The sequence below is a fragment of the Vulpes lagopus genome, chromosome 8 (assembly GCF_018345385.1).
Source record: "Vulpes lagopus strain Blue_001 chromosome 8, ASM1834538v1, whole genome shotgun sequence".
NCBI classification, from domain to species: Eukaryota; Metazoa; Chordata; class Mammalia; order Carnivora; family Canidae; genus Vulpes; species Vulpes lagopus.
In genome coordinates, this window is record NC_054831.1 from 131,357,677 (window position 1) to 131,375,557 (window position 17,881).

The window sequence follows — 17,881 nt, forward strand, 5'->3', positions numbered from 1 at the left end:
GTCACAAGTTCCCTGGCTCATTTCATGCACCATCATGGTTCAGGTTCTGTGACAACTGGGGCCGTGACACTTCCTCTCTCCCTGGGGGATCTGAGATGCTGGGAAGAGGGCATGTGCCAGAAGGTGGTGGGGACATAGATGACTCTGTCCTCCACCCTCCCCAAGGCTCTACTTTTGCATGTTTGTGCTTTTTGAAATTTCGAGCCAAAGCTTTTCTTTCACCTCTTACTGTTCTCTGTGGGAGACATGCAACTTTCCCCTAAAAGGTACTGGGAGTAGCTTTTAAGGGCGTTTCTAGCTCTTCTCAGCTTCGTGCCTTTATTTACACGACACCAGAGCCACAGCACGAGGAGACGAGCTCCCAGAAAGGATGGCAAAGCGTATGCCCACCTGCCCAAAGATGCCCGTGCTTCTGCTTCTGACAGATAGAAGAGAATTCAACCTATGCTTCGGGGTTTTAGGATTTTCGAACACAAGAAAACTCCAAATGGTCTTCAAACCTCTTCGTTTCTTTCCGAAGAAATGGATTCTAGGAATAGAATCTCCTAGGTTCATCTCGAGCAACCTAAGTCCCTTCCTGGGGGCACCGTTTCTAGGATTGAGGCCCCACACCTTGAGTTGGTTGGGGTCGGGGTGGGAAAGAAAGGCTCGACACCGTCTGTGATGGGCATACATCCCGAGAGGGCCGAGGTCTGCTGTCCTGTGTAATAAGATGGGCGCCGAGTGGCAAGAAAGCGGACAGTGTGACGGGGACGGCTGGGCTGCTTGGGATCCCTGGGTGGCGCAGCGGTTTGGCGCCTGCCTTTGGCCCAGGGCACGATCCTGGAGACCCGGGATCGAATCACATGTTGGGCTCCCGGTGCATGGAGCCTGCTTCTCCCTCTGCCTATGTCTCTGCCTCTCTCTCTCTCTCTGTGTGTGACTATCATAAATAAATAAAAAAAAATTAAAAAAAAAATTAGCACAGGCCTTCAAGAACACGCAGAGGCAGGCGCCTCCCAGAGATGCTGTAGCGGATGGAAGACCCCTGGGAGCAGGTCCTGGCGCGCACCCTTTCAGGGGGACGGGGGAAGAGCCTACAAAGTAATCAGATCAATAAATCAACCTGCCACGGGGCTCACACCTGTGGCTGAATGTTCTGCAGGCGGCACAGTATTTAGGATATGACGATGTGAGCTGACACAACTAGATTTGGGTTCAGACCCACTGCGGCCTCCAGTTCCGATGCGCCTTGTAACAAAACAGTCTCTTTCAGTTACAAGTGACGATCAACCGGGGGGAGGCGACAGTATGATGAATCGGTGTGATTATTTCTAGACGCTTTCTTTGTGAACATTCCCCCACCCCCTGCTCCAGATATCACCAGCCACTTTCAGCAAGACTCAAATCATGACCTACTGACGTTCAAAGATAAGTGAGGATCACACAGCATATGTCACATGTATTTGACTTAAAAAAAAAAAAAAGATGATGTGGGAATTGTTCACCTGTGTCCGCGCACCTGGGCAAGACACACCACTTGTACTCAGGAGAGTTCTGAGATGGGAGGGTAACCCAAAGAGATGTCATTCTGTCCATTGGCAAAGGTGGGCTCCGATCAAGAACAAGGTGCTCGTCAAGGAGTCAGCTTCCTGTCAAGGTAGCTGTCAAGTCGTCCTTCCTATGGGATCTACTACTTTCATTGCTTTTCCCAGAACACATCCAACGGAGAGTCATCAGTTCGTGTGAATATGAGATTCACTTATTAAGTCTGTCTCGTGCCTGTTATGAACATAACCGAGGGAAGGCAAAGATCATACCTGCCTCATTCTCTGCCAAGTTAAGAGCGTTTCTCAGCTTCGGGCTTTCATTTGCATGACACCAGAGGGACAGGGCAAAGAGACAAGCTCCCAGAAAGGAGAAGAGCCCAGAAGAGGGCATGGGACAAGAGAGGCACCCCACAAATCTTACTTGAATGAATGGACAAACAGACACGGTCCTATCACCGTTCTAGAAGGTAACTGGGCCCACTCCCTGCTGTCATGGAGCTTACGATCTCCCAGTAGAATCTCCTAGGTTCATCTCGAGCAACCTAAGTCCCTTCCTGGGGGCACCGTTTCTAGGATTGAGGCCACGCACCTTGAGTTGGTTGGGGTCGGGGTGGGAAGGCAGCGAACAGGGAAGCGGAGAACAGAGGCCCCAAGCATGACCACAGCCTTAGGCAACATTACACACCGAGGCCACGATTCATCAGTGGCCAGTTTCAACTTTGTTGACATATGATTTATGTAGCAGATCAACGGCCAGTTTTAACTAGTCTCAAGGATAATGCAGAAATTCTAGGTGGGGAATTTTTGTTTAATGAAGTTCCCTAAAGTGAACCAGCAACTGCCTTCAGGGTGGGGTTGGATGATGGGGGATTCTGCTCCCTCTCTCCAGCTGACCGCCCAGAGCTCTTGCTGGAGCCCGGCTGGGGTGGATGTGAGAGACAGTGTCACTGAAGCAAGGGAGTTGGGTAGGGACAGGAGGTGGGGTGAGAGCATAGGGTCTGCAAGGGGCAGACCCGTGTTTACCGTGCGCTGCCCCCTCTAACTTGCTATGTGACCTGAACAAGTTCCCAGGGGGCTCTGAGCCTGCCTCAGTCTCCTTGTCTGTGGAATGGCACGTGTCAGAGGACCATGCGGTTTATGTGAGCCAATGAACCTACAGCACCGGCCCCAGTGCCTGCACGTTGTGGGGGCTTAACAGAAGTTACCGTGGTTCTACTAGTAGGGCAGGAGCCGGCCATGCCCCCAGTTCCTGGGATTTGTGCTCATACCCACCACACTACCAGGGCCGCCACTTTTCCGTCTACCTGGGGGGGCTCCCTTCCACGCTCCCCTGGCTCTACCCGGGAGCTGTCACCCTGTGTCGTGACCCTAAGGCCTCTGCCAACTTGTCTCCGAGTCCTACCTGGTTTTTCAGGCTCTGGATCTCACTCTGTTTGTCATCGATGTCTTCATCCAGAACCTGGAACTTTTGCCTGGACGTGGTTGCCTCCGACAGCCTCTGATTCAGGCTGGCCACTTCATTCTGCAGGTTTGCTATCACGGCATCTTTGTATTTGGATTCGAGTTCAAAATCCGAGAGACGGCTGATTTCTTTCCCCAGGAGCAGAATGATTTCATCCTGGGTGGAGGCCAGACGGGGAGTTCACTAAGGTGTGGGTCCGCGGGCAAGACCGAGCCCATTTTTTAAAAAAAATATAAGGAAAACACGGTGTAATTCTTTTGGGAAGGGGACGGGGGGTGGGGTGGAGAGGGAGGAAGCGGGCTTTCAAGGTTGTCTCTGCCACTTGGAAAACCTCACAGAGACAAGAGTTTGGTGAAAATGATATACTTGTATACAGGCTCCTGTAATAGATGTTTATACCTCACAGGCTGAAAATTTCCTTTCCTGTAAAATTATACTTTCATGTTGAGAACCACCACCCGACCTGGGAACTTTTGTTGCTGGGGAGTTTATTTATAATGTTTTTGTTTATAATATTCAGCCTAGCACGGTGGGGACCCAGGAAAGGTAGTTAGGACAATACTCTATTTGACCACATCCTGCATATAATGAGGACTATTATTCAACTTAAAAAATTTAATACATTCTGAAATATGTATTTTCATTTCCTCCCTTCTGGTGTTTCCTGCCTCTTTGCGTTATTCACGTAAAAATTTACTCCAGGTAACTGAGTCTGCAAAGCGAATGACAGGAACGGTGATTTATTTGCGTGGGCTCGTGTAAACTTTGGGTTGGAAAAAAAAAATTGCCGGCCGACTTTACCCACAGGCATAATTAACCCACTTCTCCATGTCTCCAAAAGAAAGAGCTCTGCAGCCCAAGAATTTGTTAGGCTTCTTCCCCCAAAAGAGAAAAAAAAAAACCCCAATCTTCTCACCAGAAGTCATCAATAAAATGTCAGAAAAACTGAAAAACAAGTCCCCAGATGTATTTTCAAATGCAGCTACAGAATTTCTGCTTTTAAAATAGTCCCTGCTCTTCCAGCAATTTTCCATTGGTTGGAAGGAGGTAAGTGAGTAATTTGTAGGCCAACTAATTTCCTGGGGAGCTGCCTAATTGGCCTCATGACCTCCCAGTTCCCCGACCCAAGGGCAGGGTTTCCATCACGAGGAAGCTTCTCCGGCATTGCCAGTTGCCGCCAAGGGTTTTTCTTTGAATCCCTACAAAAGCTTGTGGCAAAATTTCAAGGGTTAGCATCAAACAGATCCCACGCTCGTGGGCAGCTGTGCCTGCTTCATCCGATTGCGGCCAGCCAGGTGCGGATTCACTGTGCAATATGTGAATAGAGGTTTATGCAATAAACATTTACTGAGCAGCTACTATGTGCCAGGCCCTGTGCTGGGCCCTGGAGTATAAAGAAGCCCTTAAGGTGTGGTGTACAGTCGTGGTTGCTGCCTTTTGTGAGGACCCCAGGCTCTTCCTGGGGAGAGTGCTCTCCCTCCCATGGGGTCTTGATAAGACTGTTGGTCACGTGCCCTGCTCCTTCTCATCCCACCCCCTCATGTGCCCATGACCCAAGCTGGACAACCAGGGTTTTCTCAGAGATTTCATGCATCCATTACAGGCGGAGAGGATCTTGCCTCCTTGTGGATCCCAAACTTTAAATTTATGGGCTGGTTTGCCTGAGTTTGTCCTTTCCCATGAAGCCAGTGTCTTGCAAAAAGCCAAACTTGGAGGGAAACAGAGGGAAGAGATGGGGAGGAGAGAGCACGCTGAAATGCTCACTCAAGCTCCTGTATCTAGCCGTGCCTGAAACTAGCAGGCTTTAAACATTTTTAAGAAGATGACCCCCCAAAAATGCCTTCTTTTTTTTAACTCCCTTAAGCTAATGTGCTTATTGGCACCTGCATTTGAAGGAATCCTGGAAAGTCAGGGCATAAATGGTTTCTAAATAGAAAAGATTATAAATGTGGCTGCGATTCTGTTTCCAGTTTAAAACTGGGGTGGATGGAGAAACGACCACAGTAGTGGAAGCTACGTCCCCAGCCCCTAAATCAGGGCTGGTCCTGTGTCTTGCTCTGACCAATAGGAGAGGTCAGAAGTGCTGAAGAACAATCTCCAGACAAGTGCTTAGAAGGCCCTACAGCTTCTGTTCTGGCCCTCCCGGAGGCCCGGGCCGGTGAAGAAGCCCCGGATGGTAAACCGAGTGCAGAGAGGGGCCCATCACTCCAGGCACACTGGCTGAGGTCCCAGACGTGGGAATGAGGCCATCCAAGACCACCAGCTGGGCCATGCCACTGGCTGATGACAGTTGCATGAGTGAAGCCAGGGGACACCAGCAGAAGAAGCTTCCAGGTCAACTTGTCAATTCTGGGAAGTAATAAGTTGCTGGGTTGTTTGTTTGTTTGTCTTTTGAGTAGGCTCCATGCCCAATGTGGAGCTTGAGCTCTTGACCCTGAGATCAAGAGTACAGGCTCTACTGACTGAGCCAGCCGGGTACCCAATAAATTGCCATTTTCAGCCACTAAGTGTTGGGGCGGCTTGCACACAACCGTAGAGAACTGGTAACAGCATCCGAGCCTGGCTGCTCGCCCCACGGCAACACCTCTCCAAGGTCTGCTCCTGGCACACCTGCCACCTGCAGTCACCGATGCCCACGGCTCTCCAGGACCCCAAGTGGTTCTGCTCCTCACAAATGCAGAGAATCGCCACAGGGCTCAGGTCCTGGTCTTGAAGGAGGTATGACATCGCAGGACTGCTTCTCTTAGGCTAATTTCAGGTTGTGTCTCTGGAAGGAGACATCACCCTGGACCCTTCCCAGCATGGCTGGGCTTCACCTGCTCTGGCTCGCACTCTCGCTTCATCCTAAACCTCTCTGGTTCTTCAGGGAGCCTCTGTCCTGGCTCAGTCCTCCACGTCAGTGCTCACTTCTTCCTGCCAGGAAACGGGTTTTCCCCACCACTGTCCCACCACTCAAGGTCACCGTGTGGGCGTCAGGAGCGCCCGCCTCCAAGTTAACCAGCCCTGGGCTTGAATCCCAGCGCTGCCCTCCCAGGATGCCACCCTGGGCAGGTTACTGAACCCCTCTGAGCTTCGGCTCCCTCACCTGTAAAGTGAGGGGGATAACACCTATTTTGGAGCCGGTGAAGATTAATGAGCCAATTGAACGTTAAGGGCACAGGACACAGTCCAGCCCGCGGTAGGTGCTCAATGCTTCATGCTTGTAGATGTTGTGATTTGGGATAAAATGAGCAGTTACCAAACTTTTGGTTGAATGTTCCGGGACTAAAAGGTGATTTCTTGGACATAGTGAAAAAGGCACTTCTAGAGCCCAGAGGACAAGAGGCAATCCCTCCGCAGGCTCTTCTGCTGCTATAGCTCTGTCCTTCCCGAGACCCCTCACCTTATCCTGCTGGGCTGGGTTCCGGTCCACGTAAATGTCCCTGGAAGGTCCTGCCCTGGAAATTCCTTCGACCACTGACTGTTCCGACAGCTCCACAGCATCGGTCCACACTAACGCACGGGATCGACAGAGAGCACACAGGACATTGTGAGTGTCCCCGAGGTCGGGAAGGATATTTTTAGACTATTTCAAACTCTTTCCCTGCTGCTGTGAAACACTGCAAGGCGGTGTCTACATTCATTGCAAAGCGATGAAGAAGGCATCACTGAAGTATCAGAAAGGGAAGGGACTGTCCCTCCCCTTTTCAGGGGTAACCGCGCCGATTCGCTTTGGCGGGTCCCTTGCTAGGCTTTTTTGCTACATCATGCAAGAGCTGGTGACCTTGGGCAGGTCACTTATTCTCTAAGCCTTAGTTACCTAACTTACATGTTATATAGGGCACTGTTATCAAGGGCACTCAGGATGAAATGCAGTAATGGTGTAGAGCAGGGGTCGGCAAACTATGGCACCAGGGACAAATCTGGCCTCCCAGCTGTTTTTTAAATAAACTTTTATTGAAACACAGCCACAGTCATTCATGGACATACTGTTGATGGCTGCTTTCCAGCTACAAAAGCAGGGCTGCGTAGCTGTGACAGAGACAGTATAGCCGCAGAGCCTAAAATATTTACAGAAAAAGCCTCTCTTTCCAGAAGAAGCTTCCCGCCCCCGAGGACTACATTAAGTACTAAATGTTAGCGATTTTTATTGCAATTATATCCTTAAAGATAAAGCCAAAAATGGATTTCTATTGCAGAGATTTTCCCCCAGCTTGCTTTTTCACTTGACAACGTATCAAAAACATCCTCCAATGTCCATATTTGTAGCTATGTTGTTTTTTTTAAGAACTAGAAGTTTGTGCCTTTTAATCCCCTTCATTATGTTCTTTTTTTAAAAAAGATTATTTTTTTAAAGATTTTATTTGAGAGAGAGAGAGATAGAGAGAGAGAGAGAGAGAGAGGGAGAGTGAGCACCAGCTTGGGGATGGTGGAGAGGGAGAAGCACGCATGTCCTTGCTGAGCAGGGAGCCCTGACACTGGGCTCAATCCCAGGACCCCGGGATTATGACCTCAGCCGAAGGCAGATGTTTAACTGCCTGAGCCATGCAGGTGCCCCAAGATTTTATTTTTAAGTAATCTCTGCACTCAATGTGGGGCTGGAACTCATGACCCTGAGATTAAGAGTTGCACGCTCCATGGACCGAGCCAGCCAGGCACCGCAGTCCATGTACGAATGTGCCAAACATATTTAACTTGGATCCAAAACATTTAGGTTTTCCTGTCTTTTTTTTTTTTTCCATCAAACATACCATGAATCACTCACATTAACACTAAATAAGTTTGTTTGTTTTGGTGTAGAAACTTTTGAGAAGATTTCTATATTCCTGCTTTTGAGATCATTTGGCTCTAAGCGGCACGTTTGAAATTTCCCATTGATGGATTTCTGGGCAAACACCGCACATTCTTGTCTTCTTGTGAAGTGAGAAATTGAACCAATTGTTTTCAAAGGTGATGAAACATTAATGAATGTTACCATTAACAATTAATGAAGTACACACTGTCACATTTGTGGACGTTTATTCCATCACTTATTCACTTTGATTCCACATTTTTCTTTATGGATTTCAGAGCCAATGATTTTCTCCCCCAGGTCTTGGATGTGGACATAGTCAAAGGCCCGTGGTGCCTGGTGAACGCGTGGCCTTGCATGTTGGATGAGTGGCCCCGGGCATGTGGAAAGAAAGGGGCCTGGGCTCTCATCCATCCTCCCTGTGTCGGCACCAGAACCGTCTGGGGTACACCTCCTGGTGTGGCTGGACCTGGGGTCACACCCTCTCCCCGGCTAATGCCTGAGGGAGAGACACTCAAGCCATGCACTGAAAGGCAAGTGACTTCATGAAGTGTAGAGGGGAGGAAACAGCATTCTAGGTGGAAGGGACAGTGAGTGCCCAGAGTGGGCGGTGGGCGGAACCAGTGGGAGACACTGGACAGTCTCCAGTCCCATTGGAGGAACGTGGCCTGAGACCCTGCAGCAAGAAGGAACATGCCTGATTCCGGTTTGCCCGGGTTCTTCCTGGCTTTGGTACTGAGAGTCCCCCATCCCAGGAAGCCCCGCAGTGCCTGGCAAAGCAGGACACTTGGTCCCTTTACCAGTTTCATCAAGCAGCTGCTAAAACTCCATCAAGTGAGTCCCTAACCCAGTCCTTGGCAATCAACAGGAAGGGAGACACTCCACGGGGCACAGTCCATGCAATACCATCTGGTCCCCCTAGAAATAGTCCAGAAAAGAAAGCTCCTCTCCTACCCACCTACGCAGTTGGCTTCCTGTCTCTGATGGAGGCCTACAGAGCTGTGGACGGGCAGGGCTTAGGGAAGAGGGCCCTGCTGGGGGCGCTGGCCTCACAGCTCGGACAGCAGGTGTGCTCACACCACCCCTGAGAATGTGTCTTCCATGTCGGTCAGCATCCTGCGTGGGGAGCGAGTGGGCCCTGGGCCCGGGCGACTCCCTCTCTCTGTGGAATTCCTTCCTGCTTCCTCCCCAGGAATTCTGGAAGGCAGCTGCCTGCTGAGGGTGACGGTGACGGGAGGGGGCAAGAGCTGGGTGGAATAAGGGGCAGCAGAAGGCCTTCCCCGGGAGGGTCACTGAGCAGTGCAGTCTGATAGAAAAATAATGAGAGCTACATAAGACAATTTAAACTTTAAATTTAGTACTGGGCACATTAAAAAGATTTAAAAAAAAAAAAAGGTGGAACTGATTTTGAAATATATTCTATTTAACCCGGTACATTAAAAAATGATCATTTCCATGCATCATCAAGACCAAAAAGATCAAGATATTTTACATTCTTTTTCTTCTGGGCACTAAGTCTTTGAAACTCAGGGTTCATCTTACACTTACGGTGCCTCTCGATTTGGAAGCTAAATTTTCAATGGGAAGACTTGATCTGTATTTGGGTTTCACAAAAAAACGTGCAGTTGAAGAAGTAGATTTGCATACTCAAGATGTTCCAGGCATGCTCCAAGCCTTCCAATAACTGAATCAGGTATCGGTCTAGAAATTTAAATTAATGTAAATTAAACATTTATTTCCTCTGTCACATTAGCTACATTAGCTCAGTCTGCGTGTGGCTGGTGGCTACTGCACCAGAAAGCACAGGCCTAGAACATTTTCCCTCTTGTGCTCCTCCTTCTTTACTTGATGTCTCATTTCCTGCCAATATCTATAACTGGATTTTTTTTTTTTTGAAAGGAATACAGGAGAAGTGGGATCTCAAGAAACGAAACAAAACAAAACAAAACAAAAACAACAATTCTATGGCGCAGGCTTTTGACTATAACATCCAGCCGACTTCTGGAAGCCCCTGTGGCACATTAATGTCTGTCGCAAGGCCTGTGGCTTATTTTTCCAACATTCGGCGGAGTCTGTTTGATGCTATATATAGCAAGTTGTTTACCTTTCAGCCTAGGGGAAGTCAGTCGCCCTAATCAGGAGTCCCCCTGCCTGGGGTGGCCGGGCTGCATTACATTGGACAGGTGCAGTCCAGAGGCAGCTATGACACTTGACATTTTCCAAATTAGCAAGCTGAAGGCCAGAAATGAGTTTTTGTTGGTAAAAAAGGGTGGCCCATTACTGTGCATGCTCTATGAACAGGCTCCCAGTGGCCAAATGGAGGAAGAGACTGCCTGCAGGTGAGCTGAAGCACTGGGCAGCCCCTCCCTCATGCTCCCCAGGAGGGACTTGGGTTCAGGCTTGGTTTATTATTTTTTTTAAATTTTAATTTAATTTAATTTTTTTTTTCAGGCTTGGTTTAGATAACTCTAGATGCCTCTGTGACCTTGTCCTGGCTGTCTTGACTGAGCCTTTTCTATCAGGTGATGGCTGGAGCCCTTAAAGGACAGAGAGCCTGGACTTGATCAAACCTACAGAACAGGCTGAGTGAGGTTTGGGACCCCTTTGCTACTGGAGGCAGCATTTATCTGAGACTTGCTTTCCTTACACTCGGGCAGAGAGGGGCTGGAGCAGTCTCCCCCGCCCACCCCAAACGTCTTTACTGGCTCCTGTTACCTTTCAATGAGAACCCAAGGGCCATGTATGACCAAACTGGCTTGTCTCAGTTCAAAACAAACCCTCTAGCTGCTGGATCATTTGGAGATCCCCGTGGGGAGAATTCCAAGGGAGGGACGGGATGGCTGGGGCAGTGGGAGGGCATGGGGCGGGGGTGGGGGGGGACAGAGGTGCTTTAGGAAGTTTCAAGCTGCACCTATTTGCCAAATGGGAGAGAAGTTGCTCCCATGCTTTAACAACCGTCTGGCTCTCCTGCAACTTATGAGCTAATTCTCCGGAGCACGTGTGTACAGCATGTGTGCACCTTAATAGTGTCTTCAGGATTTGGACCGGGTGCCTCTGTGTGGCAGCCGGCCTCCACGATGGCACCAAGGGTTATTATCTCCTGGTATTCACACCCGTGGATTGTCCTCTCCAACAGTGGGCGGGCTTTGCAATGGTCAGCTCAGCTGTCATAACAAAATGCCACAGACTGTGCAGCTCAAGCAATGGAATTGTATTTCTTACAGTCCGGAGGCTAGAAGTCCAAGGTCAAGATGCCATCGGGGTTGGTTTCTCCCAAGGCTTCTCTTCTTGTAGTTAGCTACTTTCTTTCTGTGTCTTCACGTGGCCTTTCCTCCACGTGTGGGCATCCCTGATCTCTCTCTTCTTATAAGGATCCCCGACATGCGGTGGCAGGAAGTTTTGTCACATTGCCTGTGGTGATGGGGAAGTAGAAAATGTTCCCGATGAACTGGGTGACGGAGCCTGGCACTTCCTGTGAACCGTGGGGGCGGGGAGCGGCCAGCAGAGGGACGTTGAACCACAAGAAGCTGGGACTCAACTGGGCTGGAAGATTCTCTGCCTCGCCACGTGGCAAATGCAACCTAAGACACAGGTTCTGGGCAAAGATCAAATCAGACCACTCTCAGGAAAACATGCTCTGAAGACGAAGCTGAGTGTAAAACCTTTAATATCCTTTGTCGAGAACGCAGAACCATCGGAGCCGGTGTCTCAGAGAATGATTTGGGCCCAGGGCTTCTACGGAGTGCTATCCCTCCCACTCTTGGCAGAAGCCCAGGGCGGAGGAGGGCCTGTGTCAAAGGAATATGTGGGCATGGCTTTTGCCTGCCCAGGGAGAACCTCAATAAGGAACGTGACCAATGTGGACTGCTGGAGGCAGAGACGCACAGAGACGGAAGAAGCTCACCTGTCTACAGGCAGGTGGCTGACTATAAAACCAGGCAGTTGCAAACGTGTGATACCTTTCATGGAAAAGATAGGAGGACTCACAGGGCTGATCCAAGGAGCCAGAGGGCAAAGGCAAGAGCCACGGAGGGTCATTTCTGGGCAAGAATAGGCCTAAGTCCTAATCAGGGACCTTGAAACATTTTCCTGGCTGGATTTCAGAACTGCTGAAGGACTGAAAGGACTCCTGTGTGTTTGTTTTTCCTTTTTGAACAGAAGGCGTGTCCACCGCAGTATGCTATGCCTGGCCCACCAGTGTACGTTGGGTGTGTGAAAGACAGACAACCCGTCTCTTTAGTGCACAGATCTTCAGACCCCTGGGAATGGGACTTGAGAAGCTGAACTTAAGGAACTAGCCCCAGTGAGCCCCATTGGTACCTGGACTTGATTTATATGATGAGATCATGGAATTTAGGGTGATGCTGGGATGGGGTGAGACTTTGTAAGAACTCGGGAGAGGGGGAAGGAATTAGACAAGTGAGGTGGGGGTGTGTGTGTGAATCACTGAGGACCAGAGGGCACATTGCGGTAGCCAGGCTCCAAGATAGGGCTGCCAATAATTTTTGCCTCCTAACGTTCAGGCCCATGGGAAGTCTTCCCCACACTGGATAGAGCTGACCTGTGTCACCAATAGGATCCTGCAGAAATGACAGAGTGGCTTCTGAGGTTTGCTCCTAAGAGATGCTGTAGTTTCCATCTTGCTCTCTTGGATCACTTGCTTAGGAAGAGCCAACTGCTCTTCACTGAGGATACTCCAGCAGCTCTCTGGATGGGTTCACATGATGAGGACCTGGGGCCTCTTGCCAATGGCCATTGAGGGTGCCATCTTGGAAGCAGATTCTCCAGCCCTGGTCAAGCCTTCAGATGACTGCGGCCCCGGCTGACAGCTCATCTGCAACCTTATAAGAGACCCTGAACCACCACCACCCTGCTAAGCGGCTCCCAAATTCCTGACCTGCAGAAACTATACCAGATAATTCATGTTTGGGGTTTTTGTTTTTGTTTTGCTTTAGGCCACTAAGTTTTGGGAGAGTTTGTCATGCAGTGATTGATAACATATACATTGCATGTTAGTTTTACATCAAAAAGACAAAAACTGAAAAAAAAAAAAAAAAACCAAAAGACAAAAACTGTTGGACTCTGGTTAGTGGTATATAAACTAACATATTAAGGGGCAAGACTACATGTGTGCAGTTTATTTTCAAATGCACCAAAAAATAAGATGGATTAATGAATGGATAGAAGGATGGATTGTATACAAAGAGTACAGCAAAGTGTTAATGGTGGAGTTAGGTGGGAGATTGTTTTTACTTTGCTCTGTGTTTGAAGATTTTCATATTTATAGAAGGTAGGGGGGAAATGGCTGAGTAGTTTCATTTGGTGTTGATGGCACATAAGGGTTTTGGTTTTTTTTTTTTTTGGATGAAGAAGAAGAAGAAGAAGACGATGTAACTGCATTGCACCTACTCCTCCGTTTGCTTATTTCATGACAACAACTATTATTTGAATAGCTGACGGAGGTGACCAGGTGAATGGTCTTGAGTGAGACCAGGGGAGGATGTGGAGACACATAGGGGGATGCGGGGCCTGGGGCTGGGGTGCAGAGGACAGAGAATGGGATCTTCACATCACAGGTTTGGAGGAAGCTGCAATCATGCCAGGGATCAAGTCAAGCCTGCTGCTGAGGCCAAGAGGACAGCGACAGGCAGGAAGCCCCCCCACCTCCCCATGGAAGAGGGTGAGGGAGGGAAACCATGAAGGCTGGCCCCCAGAGTGACCAGGCTGTGAGTGACGGTGACAGTGATTGAGGTAATCAGCCTTAAATTTGACTGAAAAATGTGAGATTGGACTAGATTGAATATGTCACATCGGGAGGTAATATTCCTCGATAAGCCTCAGCCTCCTCTCACCTGTAAAATGGCAATAAAATATTTAAAAAACTCCGGAGGCTGTTGTGGCCAAGGGGGATTTCAGTTGCCAATGTTTCTGCACATCTGAGTCAAAGTTGTAAGTCTGCATCCTGCTACACATTCCTATGTGAGCACACACGCACACACTGACACACACCCACACCCACACCCACACCCTCGCCACAGGGCTGCTGATGTGTGCATATGTCAGAGCACAAAGTCTAGAGGGATAGGCCCCAAAAAGTCAACAGAGGTTATTGGGTGATGAGGGTGACAAATGATATTAACTATTTTCTTGCTTTCTGTTTATCCCCATTTAAAAAATTTTTTTAATTAATTAATTTATTTGACAGGGAGCCAGAGAACACAAGCAGGGGTGGGGGTAGGGAATGGCAGAGAGGGGGCAGGGGGAGAAGCAGAATCCCCGGTGAGCAGGGGGCCCGATACAGAGCTCGATCCCAGGACTCTGAGATCATGACCTGAGCCAAAGACCAACCAACTCAGCCACCCAGGTGCTCTATCCCCCAATTTTTAATCTTTCTGAGTAGGCTCCATATTGGGCTTTTGTCAACATGGGGTTTGAACTCACCACCCTGAGATCAAGACCTGAGCTCAGGTCAAGAGTCAGACACTCCTGACTGAACCATCCTGACGCCCCATCTCTGATTTTCTCACAATTGACTCCGTTCTACGTTTAGAATTGGAGCAAATAAGCAAAAACCAAGACTCATGCTGTGGTTCTAAACCGTCCCCAAAGCCACCAGCGGAAGTGCCCGTGACTACCTTGCTTGATGATGGGTGGCCTGTGAGTGCTGTCCACCACGAAGGAGAACATCTTCCCGCTGGCACTCACAGGCCGCTTGTGGGAGGCAGGCGGGACCATGGTGGGTCTGGGAAACCCCTGGGACCAGCTCCTCTGCGCTGGTGCTGGCCGGATGCTCGAGTGGAAGGGCATCTGTGGTGGAGAGGGTGACTGTTTCGGCTGCTGCATGGCCCGAGATGGCTGTGGTCTTGGCCAAGGTACCGGGCCACTCATCCATGGGAAGGAGACCTACAGGGGCAGACAAGAGGGTCAGAGGAGGTTCCGGTCAGCTGGGAGTGGTCTCCACCCTCGTCTCAGCCCTATAATTGTCACCGTAGGGCTCGGCTTATAAGTCTCTTCCCCCAGGAAGCCCTCCCAGACTCTCCCCCAGTTTGGGATGGTGGTTCCCACCGTGGGTCGCATTGCACACTACCGCACCACCATTAATTGGGCGCCGCCTTCGTGCCAGGCATGCCGCCAAGAGATTCACCTGCATGGCCCTATTCGGTACACCGGATGCTCTGTCAAAAGACTGGGGCTGAGCAAGACCTCGTGACTTTCCAAGATCGCCGACTGCCAGGGAGCCTCTGAGCTGGACAAATGTCACCTCTAAGAGGATAGGGCCTGTTGTCTATCTTGCTCCCCCCGTAGCCTCAGCACCTAGAACGAGTGCGTCGGCACTTTCAGAGCAGGCCCTTGAATACTGGTTCAAAGAACAAATGAACAAATCACTGAGATAAGGCCCAGCTCTAGGGCCCTCAGTTCGCTTTCCTTCCCCCCACACTGCCCATCCCTTAGGCCCTTCTACGCCTTCTGTCCTCCGAAGCCGAGAGCTCTGGGATTGGGCAGGGGTCGCGGTGGTCGCGTTGACCTTTGATCTTCAACACCTATCACATCTGATTCTTGGGAGATGCCGGGGGGATGTTTCATCATCTGACCCGTGGAGACGTCCGCAGCTGCCATCAGTGGGAAGCACACCCAAGTCCATCTAACCGCGGACAAGCATGTGCCGGGAGGTGCTGACACCTGGCTTCCCCCTGTGCCTAGTGGTTAGACCAGGACATCGGGGCCGGCGGTCATTTATTGCTCTTTCCTGATCCTTCCTCCATTCCTCTCGCCGAGGAGGCCTCCTGATTCTTACTTCATAAACAAGGCTTGGTGAGGGTAAGGAATTTACCCAGGCTCAGGTAGTGGTGGGTCGGGAGCTGAGATCGAGGTCTGATGACCCCTGTTTGTCTGTCTGTGTGTCTCTTTCCTCCCTCCCCTTCTGTTGGCAGAAAAAAACCACTAAGTTCAAATATTTGTCCCCTCTGCAGGGCACACATCTACTCCTCCCTGGGCTCAGAGACACAAAGTAAGAGGCAGGCGCTTCCGAAATATGAGCACCGGCTCGCAGAGCTCCCTACAGCTTCAGACGGATTTTGTTCAAGAGGAAGGTTCTCCGCTTGCTCAGGCTCCTGAACTGAGCTTTTAGCTCCAGCAAGTCGAGAATCCTGAGCGTGCCCTCCGAATACTTGGAGTCGGTGAGATCAGTGCTCAGAGAAATCAGGCTCCGGCTGAGGGAGCACTCAGCCAATCCCACTCCCTGGCCCCAGTGATTGGCTCAGTGGTGGGACCCACTGAGAGCCAAGGGGTCCCAGGGAGCCGTGGCTGGACACCAGGATCTGGAGACACCTGCGGGACCTGAGAAGGTAGCCCACCTGAGGGAGCAGGGCCCAGGCACGGGGAGATGGAAGCGGTTGCTGTTTTTATTGTGGTAAATCCTACACGACATAAAATTCGCCACTGTAACCGTTTTTAAGTGTATGGTTCAGGAGTGGGAAGGACACTCACATTGCTGGACTTTTTTTTGTTTTTTAAGATTTTATTTATGTATTCATGAGAGACACACACAAAGAGACGGGGTGGGCAGAGACACAAGCAGAGGGAGAAGCAGGCTCCCTATGGGGAGCCCGATGTGGAACTCGATCCCAGGACTCCAGGATCACGACCTGAGCCAAAGGCAGACGCTCAACCACTGAGCCACCCAGGCAACCCCATTGCTGGATCTTCAGAAGGTTTCCATCTTGCAAAATTGAAACTCTGTCCCTATTAAACGACAATATCCTCTTCCCCCTCCCCTAGCCTCTGGCACCGCCCCCCGCCCTATTCCACTTTCCGGCCCTATGAATCAGACTATCTAGGTACCGGGGGTGAGTGGAATCATATAGCCTTTGTCTTTTGGTGACGGGCTTATTTCACTGAGCATCTTGTCCTCAAGGTCCGCCCGCGCTGTAGCAGGTGGCAGTATAACCCACCTTCTTGTATACCCCACATTTTATCTGTTCAGCATCAGTGGGCACTTGGGTTGTTTCCACTCTGGCTCCCGTGGCCATGCTGCTGCGAACACGGTGGTGCCAGCTGGGAAGCTGGCCTTGAGCCCTGGCTTGGGAGGTGCCCCATGAGGCCAGCTAGAGCAGCACGGAGCCCTAATGATGAGGTCCCTAAAGGGGAAGGAGCCAGAGACACGTAAATGCAGCAAAGACTCCCAACTGGCTTTTCGGGTTCAAAAATAAAACTATGAAGCTTTTTGCTTTCTTTCTCAAGCTTGCAGAGTGAGGGTGGCTCTGGTTGGAAGGTTAAAGCTGATGTTCTCTGGTTGGCATCTTGCTCTATAATAAGCAAGGTCAAAGTTTTCTCAGAAATTGCTGCCAGTAACTATAAGGAAGCAGGCAGGGGTAAAGCAAACACAAGAAAAAGACTCACATTAGAAGCACGTTCTGGGCTGTGCTCCCGTTAGAATGTACACAGGGCTTGGGGTCAAGGTCAGTTATCAACAAGTCTGTTTTTAGGAATTTTAGTTTAAAAATACATGCTAATGCCTTTCCTCTTTTCTTTTTCTTTTTTTTCCCCTTTCTTTCCTCCCTATTCTCTGACCATATGGCATGTTGTGTGGTTTTTTTTTTGTTTTGTTCGTTTGGGGGGAGCATGTGTTATGCTCCCGATTTCATCTACGCCATCTTTCAAATAGCAGGTTGTCAACCACCTGGATTAATCACGACACACCCACTGCTGGGTTTATATGAGCTTTGAACAAACACCTGTCAATGATTTACTCAAGAAAACATAATCCATTTAAAAAAATTATCTATCCGTTCTTTGTGTTATCTTTCCAATATGCGCCTCTAGCCCTGTAAAGGGTGCAGGTTGAATGGGACACTCCAAAATGATCAAGGTTTAGGGTATCAAGGTATAGGGATCAAGGGTAGCATATAAGGCGCCCACAGGACACACACAGTCCGCCGGGAAGCCTGGGAGCTGGGGGGAGAGTGGGGTAGACCTTGCCCTTGGAGAGCCTGCCGCGTGCTCTGCTGTCTGAACTGCTGACGCTTCGACTGCTATGAGCCACCAGGTCAAGAAGGCGCACACATGCCAGAGACCGTGCTGTGCCCTTAACACACGCGTTCTCATCCGATAGCCAGAATA

At 49.9% G+C, this 17,881-nt stretch overlaps 1 protein-coding gene across 1 annotated transcript in view; it reads right to left on the reverse strand.

Annotated features, from left to right (window-relative positions):
* Positions 1-17,881, reverse strand: part of FHAD1 (forkhead associated phosphopeptide binding domain 1) — a 123,060-nt gene that overhangs the window by 70,377 nt on the left and 34,802 nt on the right. Inside the window, exons 4-6 of the mRNA XM_041767948.1 lie at positions 14,398-14,665; positions 6,374-6,483; positions 2,932-3,147 (exon numbers count right to left, since the gene is read on the reverse strand). Coding sequence (XP_041623882.1) covers positions 2,932-3,147; positions 6,374-6,483; positions 14,398-14,665 — 594 coding nt within the window. The remainder of the gene's footprint in view (positions 1-2,931; positions 3,148-6,373; positions 6,484-14,397; positions 14,666-17,881) is intronic.